Source organism: Pteronotus mesoamericanus, unplaced genomic scaffold (genome assembly GCF_021234165.1).
Source record: "Pteronotus mesoamericanus isolate MK-2021 breed Mesoamerican mustached bat unplaced genomic scaffold, CSHL_Meso_final scaffold_1186, whole genome shotgun sequence".
In the NCBI taxonomy this organism is placed as follows: Eukaryota; Metazoa; Chordata; class Mammalia; order Chiroptera; family Mormoopidae; genus Pteronotus; species Pteronotus mesoamericanus.
The window spans coordinates 16,189,889-16,204,149 of NW_026555302.1; the positions used below are offsets into that span (position 1 = coordinate 16,189,889).

The window sequence follows — 14,261 nt, forward strand, 5'->3', positions numbered from 1 at the left end:
CTGAAGTGTGGCTTCCTGTGACTGGTGTCACAAGACAAAGTGATGGATTGGCCGGGGAGAAAGAGGAAGGAGACGTAGAAACAAGAGGACCAGTTCCTGGGAGGAACAGGGCGCCCCCCCACCTCCTACCTGCGGCCGCCTCCCCAAGATAATCAGCGAGGAGAAACTGGCCCAGAGCCGCGCACGCCCCCTTCGAATGCGCACAGCCTTTGAAAGGGAACGGGACTGTTGTTTCACTGTGCTTTATTATCAAAGTAATACATGGTGCGTCGAGAGAAAAAAAGAAAGGAAAAGCCCCAAATCCCATCACCCCGAAACAGCCTCTTGAGCACGCTGGCCGCTGTCACTCTGTTCGTCAGCCCGGAGACCATCTATTCGTGTAACTTTTCCCGTGCAACCTGTTACACAGCACTTCCCGTGCCGCTACACTCCCGTAATAGAAGTCGGTTTTGCTGGCTGCATGGACGCAGAGAACACCCCGGCGCCTCGGCCGGGGTCTGCGCAGCCTGTCGCTGGCACCACGCCGTCCGCGGCCTCCGGGACAGAGCCTGGGCGCTCACGCAGGGAACCTCGACGAGGGCCGCTCCTTTGGGACACAGCAGGGGTCTCTCGTCGGCCTCAAGGCCGGTCCCGGCCCTGGCTCTTGTCCCCACGGCTACGCGTTCTGATAATCCGCGAGTGTCGTGTCTTCCTCTGGGTGCATGAGCAGCGAGTAGGTGATTGTATTCTCCGCCTAGAGAAAGCAGAGGAGCTGTGGGACCCAGGGAGAAGCCACGGGAGGCAGGGGTGGGGCGGAGGGGCAGGCAGGGGCCGGGCGCTCACCTCCGCATTGGCAGCCTCTTCAGTGTTGGCAAGGTTGGCTGCGGGCAAAAGGAACAGGTCAGCCAGGGCGGCGCTGCGGGCGGGGGCTGCTGGGTGCTGCGCTGCTGCCCAAGGCCAAAGCACGCCAGGCCGGAGCACGCCAGGCCGGAGCACGCCCGAGCCCACACGGCTTCGCCCCCGTGCACCCTCGGCCGGTAGGTGGCCACGGGGCTGCTGCTTTTCAGAGTCGCTGCCTTTTTCCAGAGGCGAAGCCGGCGGCTTCCGGGGTCTGAGGTCCTGGGCACAAGCAGGGGGCTCAGCGCCCCAGGGAGGTCAAGTCTGGACTTTTGCAGCCACAGACTTGAAGGAGAGAAGACTCGGGGCCATGCTGGGCTGAGGAGGTGCGCCCTTGTTGGGACTTGGAGTCTGGTGACTCCGTGGCGTGAAAGGAGCGAGCGAGAGCGAGGAGGGGGGCAGGGAGTTGAGCAAGCACACGGCCCCCTGCAGGGAAGCACAGCCAGCTCCCTCCTGCTTCTGCGTGCGCGGCCCCTTCGCCCGCGGAAGCTGCCCCGGCCGCAGGGCGGGGAGGTGACCGGGGCCACGCGGGCAGTGTCCGCCCTGTGCCTGGGCTCCACGTCCCCGCCCGCCCGGCTCTGAATCCTGGAACAGGCCCCGTCCTGAACGCTCCTTCCCAGGGCCCCACAACATCCCCGGCCCCGTCCTGGCTGCGGAGCCAGCGCCCCGAGAGACGCGCTCGTGCCAGGGTGCGCAGCGCACGCCGCGGCGGCCCCTCCCGGCCCGCGCCCCTCCCGGCCCGGCCCGCCCTGCCCTGCCCGAAGCGCGGCTGGACAGCACCCCCGGCTCAGGCCCTCCAATCGGTTGCTCTGCCCTGAGTCACACACCGGGCCCTGAGGCCGGCCCGCGAGGGCCTCGCTTCCTGCCTGACTCCGCTGAGTTCCTTGGTGCTCGGGCTCCGAGGATGGGCGGGAAGCCACCCGGAACCCCCCCCTCACAGCCCCCACCCTGCACGGGGCCGGGGAGGGGGCAGCCACCAGCTGGCAGACCTGAAGAGACTCGTGGCTTCCGCAGGGGACAGAACCCACAAGGTGGGTGACTCGTTACGCGTCCCACTGCCCGATGGACACAGGACTGGGGCCAGCCCACAGCCAATGAGCTTAGAGCCGGGCGTGGCCCATAAAGTCCTCGAATGCCGCTGGGGCCCCAGGACTTTGTGGGACCGTAGCCCACCCCTCCCCGACAAGTCCGGGGTCTTCCCTCAGCCTCCTGTTCCCTCCGAGAACCCTGTCCCCTCTCCCACCTGCCTCGGTCTCGCATGTGCCCCCCTGTCCTGTGGCAACTTTGTCCAAGCCCCAGAAAGACCTCGTGACCCTCTGTTCCTGCTTGGAAATTTCCCAGCTTCCCCAGTCCCAGGAACTGCGACACTGGCGGGGTCCCACCTCTCTACCTGGCGCAGGTGTCTTGTCCTCCGCTGCCTGAGGTCCTCTTCAGGCGCCGGGGTTAGTCTCAGAGCGGACCAAGTGATTCGAGCCCCGCCCCCGCCCCCTCCCTGTCCTGGGCACGCTGACCTCACACAAGCTGCGTCCTGCTCCCGTGCACCTGCAGCCCCAGGTGGGGCCGCACTCACCTGGTTCCTCGGGTGGGGTCTTTCCCACTTCCCTGTTCTCAGGGGCTCCTGGGAGGGTGGGGAGGGCACACAGGAGGTCAGTGGGTGAGCGGCGGGGCCGAGTCCTCCGGACCCAGGCGGACCGCGGCCAGGACCAGCGCAGGCCCCTCGGCGCTCCGCACGCCATCCCCTCCCCTCCTCGCTGTCGCGCCTCCTGCCCAGGGACCATCCCAGGCTGCAAAGGGGCCGATCCATGGAGGCCTCAGTCGCTCGGCCCACCCTGGGGACTCCCGCGCTCGCTCTGCCCCATAAAAAGCGCCACCCTCCCTCCCGGTGTCTGCCCTCACTCGGTGGGTAACTGAGGTCCCGGCCAGGACCGCGCGGTGCCTGGCGTGGGGTTCCCGCGGGGTCTCTCCTGGCTTTTCGGTGCAACGACTCCTGCCGGTCTGCTCGTTAGCTTTCTAGGCGCTTTCCCTTCCCCCTCAGCTCCCGGCACTAATGAGGACTAATGACCTTAAAGAAGTTCTTCCGCCGATCCGTTTGCGAACAAACGCGTGGGGGGCGCCCGGCGGGCCGCAAGCACAGCGCTGGGCGCCTCCACGCCCGTCCCAGCCGCGCCGGCCCTCGCCCCTGTGGCCCCCGCTCACTGCACCCTCAGCATCACCTCCTGCGCAGCGGCCGCTGTGGCGAAGCCTGCGGCCTCGTCCCCGTCGCACCTCCCCAGGACGGCGCTTCGGCTGGTGGCCTCTCGCCCGGGAGACGAGGCGCAGAGGCCGTGACGCTGAGTCTGGATGTGGATGGCCTGCCCCCCGGGGAGGGGGAGCCGCCCCCCGCCCCCGCCCCCGCCCCCGCCCCCGCCCCCGCCCCCGCGCGCACTCGGCCCCCTTTCGTCCCCACCGCGGCCTGCGCCGAAGGCGGCCGCGGTTCTCCTCCTGCCGCGTCGGCAGAGCGGCGTCTGTGCGTCCGTCTCCCTGCGACGCACGCCTGCGCCTGCGCATCAGCCGCAGCGCCGGGCGCGGCCTCGCCTCGTGGGCGAGTGGGCGCGGGCCTTGCGGAGCGCGCGAGTTGATAAGTGGACAAACAGGCGACACGCGGGGCTGCGCCTGAACACTGCGCAGTCTGGGCCAAAAGCACTGGGCCTCGGCCACATAGGGGGCCCCCAACAAGAGAAACCAAGAAAAGCCACCAACCTGAGGTCTTGTGCCGCCTGAGGCGGACCCAGGCCACCACGGCAGCCACGGCGGCTAAGGCAGCGACGCCCACGACCGCGGCCACAACCACTGTCACCAGGAAGGCGCTGTCGCTCCCGCTGGACACTGGGGAAGACAGATCTCAGGACGGGCCGCCACGCCCTCGCCCGCCCCCGTCCCCGCGCCAGCGCCCGTTCCCTGCGCTGCTGCGGGCGGGCCACTAATCTAAGGCGCCTTGCAGGTGGAGGGGTCCCTCTTAGAGTTCAGGGGTTGCGGGGAGGGGCCCTGAAGCCCCCACGGTGCAGACACCGCCCCTGCCTCCGGCACAGCCGCGAGCTGTCGGGCCCAGGCCCTCGAGTGTGACAGGCAGACGTGAAGGCCTCGGTTCTCAGGGACGTCCCGGGGCTCGGGGGCGCCGCGCACTCAGGGGGGAGGCCCGCTCCGCCACTGTCCGAGGCGTGGAGCCTCTTTCCCTGGAGGGGGCGGGCTCTGAGCTCTGGCCCGTCCTCCTGCCCCTGGGCCAGTGCCCCTGCGCCTCAGGGGCCAGCTGTGCTGCTGGGGCACCTCCCGGACCTCCGCGGAGGCCCCTGCGACCTCAGTCCTCCCCGCCGCCCCCTCGCCTCGCCCCCTGCTACCTGGGCCGCGCTCCCACCTTGGACAGCGACGCTGAGAGCCTGGGACGAGTATTTCATGTGCCCCAGGAACCCTGTGCAGTGGTACGCGCCACTGTGAGTGCCGTTCGCTTGCGGGATGGAGAAGTTGGAATTCGTGGAGGAAAACTGCTTGGCTTTGCCGTCCTGGAAGAACGTGATCTTGTACAGGCGCCAGCTCTTCCAGCTGTGGCACCTCAGCGTGATGGGCTCGCCCTCCTGGAACAGCAGGCGCGGCGCCTGGAGCAGCAGCCAGCCTGGAAGACACGGGGAGGGCCCCGGCCCGGGGGTCGCAACTCAGCTCCCAGACCCCCGACGCCGACCGCAGGCCGGGCTGCGGGGCAGGCGCCCGGTCTCTGTCCCTGAGGGAGCCCTGCCGCTGCGGGCAAGTCCTCGAACTGCCGGGCCCTGGTCTCCTCGTGCGTGAGGATGGACCAATGACCCACACGCCGTGGGTGCTCGGGGGGCGCTGTCTTCTCTTTGCGGTCCTGGGAGGAGGTGGCACAGCCCCACCTGCCCCACAGGCCTCTGGGGGAGGGAAGACCCGGGTGGAGGTGGGCGGGCCCGGCCCGACGTGGGAGACCCGTGCCTTTGGGGACAGTAGGTGAATGTCGGGGAGGGTGGCACCTCCTACGGGGGTCTTTGCTGGACGACCTCCGTGTCACAAGTGGGCTCTTACGAGTCTGCTGTGTGGTTCCCCCCGCCTTTCACTGAGGAGGAAAAGATAGTGTTTTGTTGTGACGGCAACAGCAGCCAAGGGGGGCGCTCGGACCCCCGGGCTCAGCCCACGTGCTCCTTCTCCCTGGAGCTGCCAGGCCGGGGCTGGGAAGGGATGTTGGGCAGGAGGCAGCAAGGGAGGTGGCAGGGGGCCGGGCGCGTGCCAGGCGAGCCCTCGGTCCCTGCCGCGAATCGGAACGAGGCCCCCCCAGGCTGCCGCCGCGGGCGAGCCTGCCAGCGTGCAGGGCGGGCTGACAGCCGAGAGAAAGCTCAGGGCCACCGCCACAGCGGGACAATGTCGGGGGACAGCGCGTCACCCACGCGAGGACCCCTGCCGCTGCCCCCCTGCGGGGGAGACGCCTGCGTCCCCCCTTCTCGGGCGTCAGCACACCCCGCCTCCCGGGGAACGAGTGGCCCGTGGACGCCATGCCAGGCAAGGCCGCGCGGTCCTGGCCCCCCAGGCGGGGCGGGTGGGGAGGCTGAGGAGGGTCAGAGCCGCTGCTGGAGCAGCTCTTCCGTCCCTGCAGTGCCTGCTGCTCCGGGTCGTGAGGGGACGGTGGGGAGGGCCTTCCTCGGGCCGGGCTGCGCACAGCCCCGACGCGCCGATGGGCACATCTTGGTGCGGCTCTCGGGGTGGGGCCCCGCTCGCTCGGGAGGCGCCGTTCTTCTCTGAGCAGCAAAAGGGTCTTTCCATCGGTTTCCTGGGAAACGCCTCTGCAGGCCTCTGGAAGCCTCGTCGGTGGAGGGGCCAGAACCGCACATGCCTCCTCAGCCTTCCCACGGCCGGACGACCGGAGGGGACCCGGGGTGGGGCGGTGCAGCCGCGTGCAAGGCCCCCGGGGCACGGCCCCCACGCCCAGCCCTCCGTGTCCCGGGGGAGAGGGTGACCGCGCAGCTGGGCCCCCTCGGCCGTGATGCTGGCCCTGGGTCCCGGCACATCCGCTGCGGCGGCGTCCCTGCTGGACCAGCACAGTTGGCTTCCTGAAACGCGCTCATTTTTTCCTGTCTTCGGCCAGAACTGGTGGCGGCAGCTCCCGGAGCAGAACCTCGAAGGCACAGGCGGCTTGACACCTGGGACTCTCGCCGCTTGTCTGCCCGGCCGACGGGCCATCCCCCCCCCCGCAAGCCCCGTCCCAGCCCCGTCTGCAGTGCTTCTCACTCCGGTTCTGCTCCTCGTTGGATACAAAAGCTTCCAGTGACGTGGGTGACAGCCGGGGCTCCCCAGTGACCTGTGGGGTGTGAGTCACCACCCATTTGTCTGGACACCGTGGCCAATGCAGGGGGCGGTGCTCACGGGCAGGCGACCGCTGCCGGGTCCCTGCAGGGGAATCAGCCTCCCCGCGGCGCTGGCCCAGTTCTCTGCTGCCCCCAAGGTGCTCGGCGGCGCCGTGCCTCCTGCTCAGGCCCAGGCAGCTGCCGGCCGGCCCCCCGGGCTGCCTGGCAGGTGCAGGTGCAGGTGCAGGAGGCAGCAGGACCCGGCGGTGGTGGCCGAGGGACACCCGACGTCGTCCACGCACCTGCTGCCGGCCCCCACCTGTTCTCCCAAGGCCGGGGAACGGGGTGCAGCTGTGTCAGGGGAGGCCCTGGCCCACGGGCACCATGTGGGCTGCTGGCCAGGGCCCAGCTGTCCTGGGCCATCCCTGGGGCAGCCGCCGCCACCACCTGCTCCCAGGGAACGCGGTGGAGCCGAGCGCCCGGGTGCCGCCGCCGCCGGACTCGCCCACCCTGGGGTGCTGTTCCCACCGCCGGCCTCAGCGTGGCTGTGGCTGGGGGACGGGCCTGAGGCCCCGGAGGGAGCCAGGGCCGCAGCAAGGGCCTGGCGAGAGGCCTGGGGGGCAGGGGCAGACGGCACCGAAGGGCAGCGGCCTGCGGGCTCCTCACTGCCCTGGCCCGCACCTGGCGCTGCACCTGCGCGGACGCAGGAGTCTGACACCCAGCAGCGCCTGAGGCCTTGGGGGAGCTGGGAGGCCCGGGGTCCGGTTTACCTGCCACCAGTTCCGCAGCTGGGGCCCTGGATGTGTGTGGGCCCGGAGCACGGGAACTCAGGGATGGGCTGGGCCCAGCAGCGCCTGCCCAGAGCAACAGGTGGGGCAGGAAGGAAATGACTGGGCAGGAGCGACTCCCAGCAGCTCGCAGCGGTGCCTCCCAGGACCCGGCCACCTGCAGCCCGGTCGGCGGTGGCCGTGCCCGGAGCTGCTGCCCAGGGGCTGGCGGGGAGGCGGGCAAGGGCGGGGCGGGCGGATGCCTGCGGCCGGGAGCTGGTCTGCTGCTGCGGGGCCCTGCGCCCTGGGCCCTGCCGCCCGCCCTGCCCGCTGTGCCCACCGTCTCGCGGAGCTGCCCCCGGGAGGCCCCGCGGGACCTGAGCTCCTGGCGGCCAGTCACCAAGTCCTCCCGGGGGCAGCCACCTCATTGCTGGTCCCGTTGCCTGGGGCAGCCATTGGTGGGGACTTGCCTGTCTCGGTGTGTCCCCTGCCTCCTCCCCTTCCTGGAGGGGCAGGGCTGCCCGACCTTCCCTGGGGGCCTGTCCCCCGCTGCTGGGCCGGGGGAGAGCCCCCTGCTGCCTTGCTCTGCACTTGTGAGGGAGACGTGGGCATGAGCTGAGGACTGGGGACCAGTGGCGACGCCCTTGCCAGCGTGTCGCCAGGGCACTGCAGCTTCCCCTCCCGGAGCGCTGCCTGCTGCCCGCAGCCGCGTGAGAGCAGCCACCTGGCCCGCAGACACGGACGGAGCTGCCCTGCGCTGGGCCGGATGTGCACAGAGGGCGGGTGCTGGGAAGTGAGCCCGACCGGCGTCGGCGCCCGCCCAGAGCACGGGGGGCGGACTCGGGGCACGAGACGGCGGACGCGCAGGGCCGAGCCCCGCGGCGCCCCTGACTCTCCCGGGAAAGCGGGGTCTCTGGAGTCAGGGCTCCCCTCTGCTTCTCCCCCCCACCCCCATGGCCTGCTGGTGGCCTTGTTGCCTTCTTGCTTAATCAGGACTGTGGCCAAACAATCTCGTTCTGCGGCACCCCACACGGGAGCGAAGGGCAGGGACGGGGAGGGAAGTGACTGGGCAGAAAGACTCCAGCTGCTCGCAGCCCTGCCCCCCAGGGCCCGGCCCCCCTCCCTGACACCCCGCAGCCCCGTCCTCGCCCCCCGGGCCCTGCCGGGCCTCCTCCACTGACCGGAAGTCACGTTCAGGTGCACGGGGTCGCTGAGGGTGGTCTGGCCCGTCTGGCACTGGTAGTCTCCGCTGTCGTTGCTGCTGGCCTTAAAGCTGTAGTGGGGCTGGACCTGGGTCGGGACGGGGATCCCGTCGTGGAACCACTGGGTGGGGGCGTTCCCGGGGCCGTGGGCCCCCTGGCAGTGCAGAGTCACGTTGTCCCCGTGGAGCACGTTGAACCAGGGGGGCTCCAGGTGCACCACGGCCTTCGGGGGACCTGCCGAGGGGAGAGCGAAGCCTGAGGCAACAGGACCCGGGCGGCCTCGAATCTCAGGCAGGGAGCCCCTGCGGTCCTGCTGGGGACCCCAAGAGCGGAACCAGCACAGAGCTGTGTGCGGCTGAAGGCAGAGCCCTCGACGCGGCCCCCAACGGGGCCCGGGCCTCGCAGGAGCCGGGCCGCTCCTCGGGAGAGGCAAGAGCAAGAACAAAAGGGCCGGGGCAGGGCCGCACTCTAGAAAGAGGGGCGCAGCTCACCGGGGCACCCCAACCCGCTCTCTCTCCCCCTCCCATGCCTTCCCGTGGGGATTCGGTCTCCTCCCCTGCAAACTGCGGCATCCGGACTCCGTGGGTGCACCCTCCCCACAGCTGGATGAAGGCAGAGGTGCAGGTGTGGCCTCCGTTCCGACCACAAGGCCCCCTTCACCCTAACTCAGGGCTGACCTGTCCTCACCACCCCCAAGCGCGGAAAGGCAGGGAAAGAGGGAGGAAGGGGGGCGGGGGTGCCAGGACCGGGCTCAGGCCCTGGGAGAGCCTCCCCACCCCGTCCTGGGGACGCCTGCGCGGCTCCCCAGGGTGCCCACCCCGGCCCAGGCCCTCAGGCACGCGTGAAGCGGAGGCTGCGTCAGCTCTGGGCGGGCAGGGAGACGGCCCAGGCCCCTCACGGCCGAACTGGTGGCCGCCGCTGGGGGAAGGCAGCTGAGGGGGCGGGGTCATTCTGGCGGCAGGGTCCGCACCGGCCTGTCCCCAGCACAGAACCAGAAGCTGGGGCCCCTGGCCCCGGGCACAGGGGGCTGAGGAAGGCGAGGGGGTGAGGGCGCAGGGGCCTGCAGGCGGGCAGGCGGGTGCTGGGGGCAGAGGGGCAGGGCCGCCGGGGCCGGGGCGGACTCACCAGGCGTGCCAGGAGCCTCGGCGGCCGCCGCGGGAGCTGTGGGGGAGAGAGCACGGTCGGCGGCCACGGACGTCGCCTCCTTGCGAATCCGCCCTTGCGGTGACACCCTGCCCTCCCCGGTGTCCACGAAGCCCGCCCGCCTTGCCCGCGCCTGCCCGCGTCCGGCCCCGCGTCACTGCACACAGGCAGTCCTTAGCAGGGGCGGGCAGGCCGGCGACTGCAAACTTACGGTCGCCGTGTGCCGAGGACCCTGAGCGGCCCGGCGACACGGCCCTCTGCCGCCCCCGCCCCCCGCCCCCGGTCTCCTCCTCAGCTGCCTGTCCCCAGGGACAGAAGTGCATTCCGGCACCTTCCGTAAGCGGAGGAACCTCTCGCTGGACCCCACGTGGGAGTCCACACTCACGTCCCTGCTGCCCTCACAGCCGGAGGGTCCCGCTTCCCCGGGTGTAAGCCGTCCCATGTTGCCCCTGGTCGTGGGGTCTGCCCTGCCTGTCCACTCAACGTCATGGGAGGGACGCGGCCGCCCCGGCCCGGGTGCCGCCGCCTCCCCAGCGCCCCGTAGCCCCCGCGCCCCGCCCCCTCACGCCGTTGGTCTTGCTGAGCCTGCCTCCCCCTCGGATCTCGGGGCACCCCCCCCCCCCCCCCGCTGCGGCCCACTTCCCGCCGAGAAGCGGGAGTTACTTTAAACAGGTCGCCTCGCTCCCTTCCCACCTTCGCGGGCTTCCCTTTCTCCCGGCGCCAGACGCGTCCCTGTTCCCAAGGCCCCAGCGGCCCTGTCGGCCCCCTTCCCTGCTCCCTGGGCTCCAGCAGCGCCAGCCACCGACTCGGGCCTTTGTCTTTGCGGGCCCCCCGCTCCGAACGGCCCCTTAGTCTCTCCAAGGGACGAAACCGCCCCCACGCTTCCGTGTGGCCCCTCAGGACGCTCCCCGCCCTCGCGTTCCTGGAGGCCGCCCTCCCCCCGGCCGACACCCCGCAGCCCTTCCCGAGCCGTGTGGGTGCCCCCGCGCCCGGCCGCCGGCTCACACCCTCGGCAGGACGCGCGCTCAGCGGGGCGGTGGCCACCCCCAGCGGCTCTAGGCGGGAGGCGCGGCGCCGCGAGGAGCGAGCAAGGACTCGGACAGGGAGACGCTGGACAGGCAGAAGAGCAGGAAGCCGGCGCCTGACGGGGGGTCGGGGACGCGGCGGCTCGGACACGGCCGCGGGCAGAGAACGGGCGTGCGGGAAGGGGGCAGTGGGGTGCCGAACGCGGCGTGTTCTGAGCCGCCAAGTCAGCGAGGCGGCGCCACTGCGCCGGACACGAGCCAGGGCGGCGGGACGGGAGGCCGCCCGAGAAGGGACGGCCGGAAGCCGGGGCGCGCAGGCCGGGCTGGGGGCCGAAGACACGGAGGCGGAGGCGGCGGCCGGGGGGAGAGCTGCGAAGCAGGGAGAAGCCCCCGCCCCTCAGCCCCCCACAAACAGCCACGGACGCTGGGCGCCCACCCAGCGGGGTCGCTGCGAGGGGGTCCCTGGACCAGCGCCTGCACCGGCATTTCTCAAATCTTTAAACCAGGCCACCTGCGGCCCCAGAGGAGCGGGAAGGGCAGGCCCCCGGGCCTGGCTGCAGCGGGACCTCCCGCTCCGTCCAGCAGGCCCTGCAAACCAGCGGCGCGGCCACGGCCTGACGAGGCCGTGACCTCTGTGTGCGGCGTGGACCGGGCGGTGTGGGGGAGGCAGGGGCCGCCAAGGCGGTAAAAGCTGCCCCTGAGAAGAACCGAACAGGGGGCCCTGGCCCGTGGGTCCATCGGGAGGAGCGTCGTCCGTGCACCAAAAAGCTGCAGGTTCAGTTCCTGGTCGGGGCGCGTACGGGAGGCAGCTGACCGGTGTTTCCCTCCCTCGCTCGCTCGCTCTCTCCCTCTCAAATCAGTGACCATGTCCTCAGTGGAGGATTAAAAAAAAGAACAGAAAAGAGGGCCAGATCTTTGGTGACATAGCAAAGGGACAAATGAAAGGAAATGGCACCTGTCCCCTGCCGTCCGCCCAGGTGGCGGGGACGTGGAGGCACCAAGGCAGGTCTCCTGAGTGTCACGTGTGAGGCGCCAGCACGCTCAGAGCCTGGGGAGAGGCGCTGTGTCTCCCCCGGGGCCTCCGGAGGCGGGTGAGCGGGCAGCTCCAGGAACTGAGCTCGGGGACGGTCCTGGAAGCAGGTCCCCTCGGTGGCCTGCCCTGGGCTCTCCCTCCCGCCCAGCAGCCTCCGCCCCGACCCCTGGCCCCGGCCGAGCAGGGTCAGCCTCCCTCTCAGCCTGAGACCCTGGCTTTCTGCCCGAGCGGGGGGCTGGGCACCCACATGTGTGGTGTGGGCAGGCAGGATAGGGTGTCTCCAGAGTCACCCAGGTGGCATGTCCCTGAGCCGCGGGGACAGGAAGAGGCTCTTGCTGCCTGATGTGGGGTTGGAGGCGCAGAGGTTAGCCACTGCTCCCCAAGTGTCTCCAGCTTCCTCCCCGCCCCCGTCTGAGAGCTGCGGGCCTCCCCACCTCACGGGGACGGGAAGCCGGCCCCCCCAAGGCATTCAAGCGCGGCCCGCTGGGCTTTCCTCGAAGCAGGCTGTTCGGAGGTGGGGGTGGCAGAGCGTCAGAGACCCGGGCATCCCAGGGGGAGCTGGCAAAAGACGCTTTAAAACGACCCCACCAACTCTGCCACCGTCGCACCCTGCCGAGCCGGCAGGTAGGGCGAGCAGGCGCCCCAGCAGCCTGTTGTTGCCGGCCTGCTGACCGCCGCCCCGTGTGCTCGCGGGGCTCCGCCCCGCCCGAGGGGCCGCCGGCCGCGCCGCTCCGCCTCTGTGCCTCCGGGGACCCCGACTCACCCAGGACTAGCAGAGCTGCCCACAGTAGCAGGTGGCCCCCAGGGCGGCAGCGCGGGCAGCCAGCCCGGGCACGCTCTGCGGCAGGGAGGCGCAGGGCCGAGGGGACCCCCATCACCCCTAGAGCGGAGGCCTGAAGGCACCAGCAGACTCCGCAGGCAGGCGGCTTCACCGCTGGCACCCCAGGGACAGACCGGCTCTGAAGCCTGAAGTCCAAAAGCGGAAGTGAGCTGCAGAGCTTTATCACAGGCCCCTCCCTCCCTCTTTCCCCCCCGAACTGCTCCCTCCCTGAAGGCGCAGGGCTTCCCAGAAGCTGGCTCAGCCCAGCTCCAAATTCACCGAAATTTTAGAAACTGGGAACAACTTTCTCCCCTTCCTCTGGAGCCCCCCTGGGCTTGGTCTCATGGAGAAAGAGAGGACAGTCACGGGACTGGGCTGGGGACCTGCGATCTGTCTCTGTCTCTGCAGGAGAGAGGACTCCGGAGGGCGTGGCAGCCTTGTCAGGCCCCCAGTCACACCCGGGGCCCGGGCACCACACAGGCCCCTCTGGCATTAGTGACGGCCGGACACCCCACTGTCACCAGGCAGCCTCCCTTGTCGTAATCCCGACTCCCTTTTCAGGTGTGGGACTAGGAGGGGGCGGAGCGCCGGCCCCAGGGCCGATGGCCCTCATCCACACTGTCCCCTCCCTGCTTCGCCCGGCTACTCACTCCCGCACTCGCCAAACGCCCCTGCGCCCAGCCGGTCGGTCCGCCAGCCCGTTCACATCTCCACGGAAGGCCCGCGAGCCCAGAGAGGGCAGGCCCCTGACCCCGGGCAGCCCCTGGGGGCCTCCAGTTCCTCACCTGCCGGCACTGAAGACCCTCCAGGCAGGATTTCTCCGCTTCTGTACCGCTGACATTTGGGGCCAAATGACCCCTGTAGCGAGGACCCACCGGTACCTTGTGGGGTGTTTGGCAGCACCGCTGCCTGCCCCCCCCCCCCGCCCTGGCGTGAACACAGAACGGTCCTCTCAGCTGAGAGGTGACTTTGGGAACTGCAGAGGGTTTGGATACTCAGCGAGGTGCCCCGTGTCTGGTGCGTGCTTCCTTCTCTTGCTTTCTGTCCTTGTCCTCCTCGCCCCGGCGCCCGCCTCGCTCCGGTGTCCCCGCGGGCGGGCCGTCTCCCAGACCCCCTCTCGGGAAGCACTGCAGCCAAGGCTCAAGGCCGTGACCCCGGGCCTCGGAGGCCTCGACAGCCCCTGCCCTCGGCCACAGGCGTGGCCGCGGCCCCTTCCCTCCCTGCCCCCAGTCTGGCTTTTAACTGAGCTCTAGTGAAAAACTCAGATCTTCATCCTCGGGCGTTTTCAAGTCCTGCCGCCGAAGGATTGTCGTGGTTTTACTGTGACTTCTGCCCACGTGAGCCTCAGGGGAGAGGTTTCCGAGGCCCTCCCGGAGGGGAACGCATCTGATCGCTGGTTTTGCCACCAAGGACCCTGCTGGGTCTGCGACACTGGGACTTGTCGCCCTGCCGGTTGCAAACATCTCCCTGGTCCTCGCGCCTCAGTCTCTCTGGCCCAAGGGGCTCCCGGACCCTGACATGCAGCCGGGCTCCCTGCCCGCGGGGAGCGGCCGTCGGGAGCCGCGAGGCTGTGCGGCCGTGCCTGGAGGTGGCCCCGCGCTCCTGCTCGGGGTGCCGACGCCGCCCGGGCAGGGCCCGCGCCCCTCCAGGCCCAGGGAGCTGGCGTCACACAGACGGAGGTGCCTGCCGCTGTGGTCTGAGCCGACTGCCCACAACCAGGCCAGCGTGTGGCGTGGGCTACACCTCTCAGCCAACGGTGTGGGCCACACGGGAATTACCAGGGCGCGTCGGAGGTCACACGCTGCTGGGCGGGTCCCTACCCCTCTGGCTCGCAGTAAGTAGGGCAGCACTGCAGCCCCCCAAAAATCCCTAGACTCTCCAGCCAAAGTCATCCTTGGGAAAGGAAAGCCCTCAGCTGTCTTCTAGCTGAGCAGGGAGGCTGCGGAAAACACCCCTCCGCGCCCTGGATTCGCGCTTCTGGGGAAGCCGAGACGCAGGCCTTCGAAGAGGCCTCTTGACCTGAGAAAGGAACTTTTCCACGAGGCCTTTGATCTCTGCGGGGGCGGCGCCTCGG

The 14,261-nt window shown here is 70.2% G+C and overlaps 1 protein-coding gene across 3 annotated transcripts in view; it reads right to left on the bottom strand.

Moving 5' to 3' along the window:
* Positions 1-232: 232 nt before the first annotated feature.
* LOC129082081 (low affinity immunoglobulin gamma Fc region receptor II-like) overlaps positions 233-14,261 on the bottom strand; it is a 53,122-nt gene continuing 39,093 nt past the window's right edge. Inside the window, exons 1-8 of one of the 3 annotated variants that reach the window (XM_054587847.1) lie at positions 12,131-12,336; positions 9,292-9,327; positions 8,146-8,400; positions 4,268-4,522; positions 3,616-3,741; positions 2,447-2,494; positions 823-860; positions 233-733 (exon numbers count right to left, since the gene is read on the bottom strand). In XM_054587847.1, the coding sequence (XP_054443822.1) occupies positions 656-733; positions 823-860; positions 2,447-2,494; positions 3,616-3,741; positions 4,268-4,522; positions 8,146-8,400; positions 9,292-9,327; positions 12,131-12,242 (948 nt within the window). In that variant the 5' untranslated portion in view covers positions 12,243-12,336 and the 3' untranslated portion in view covers positions 233-655. Of the gene's footprint in view, positions 734-822; positions 861-2,446; positions 2,495-3,615; positions 3,742-4,267; positions 4,523-8,145; positions 8,401-9,291; positions 9,328-12,130; positions 12,337-14,261 lie in introns of those variants that run through there. The other 2 variants (XM_054587848.1, XM_054587849.1) reach the window with 2 other exon arrangements.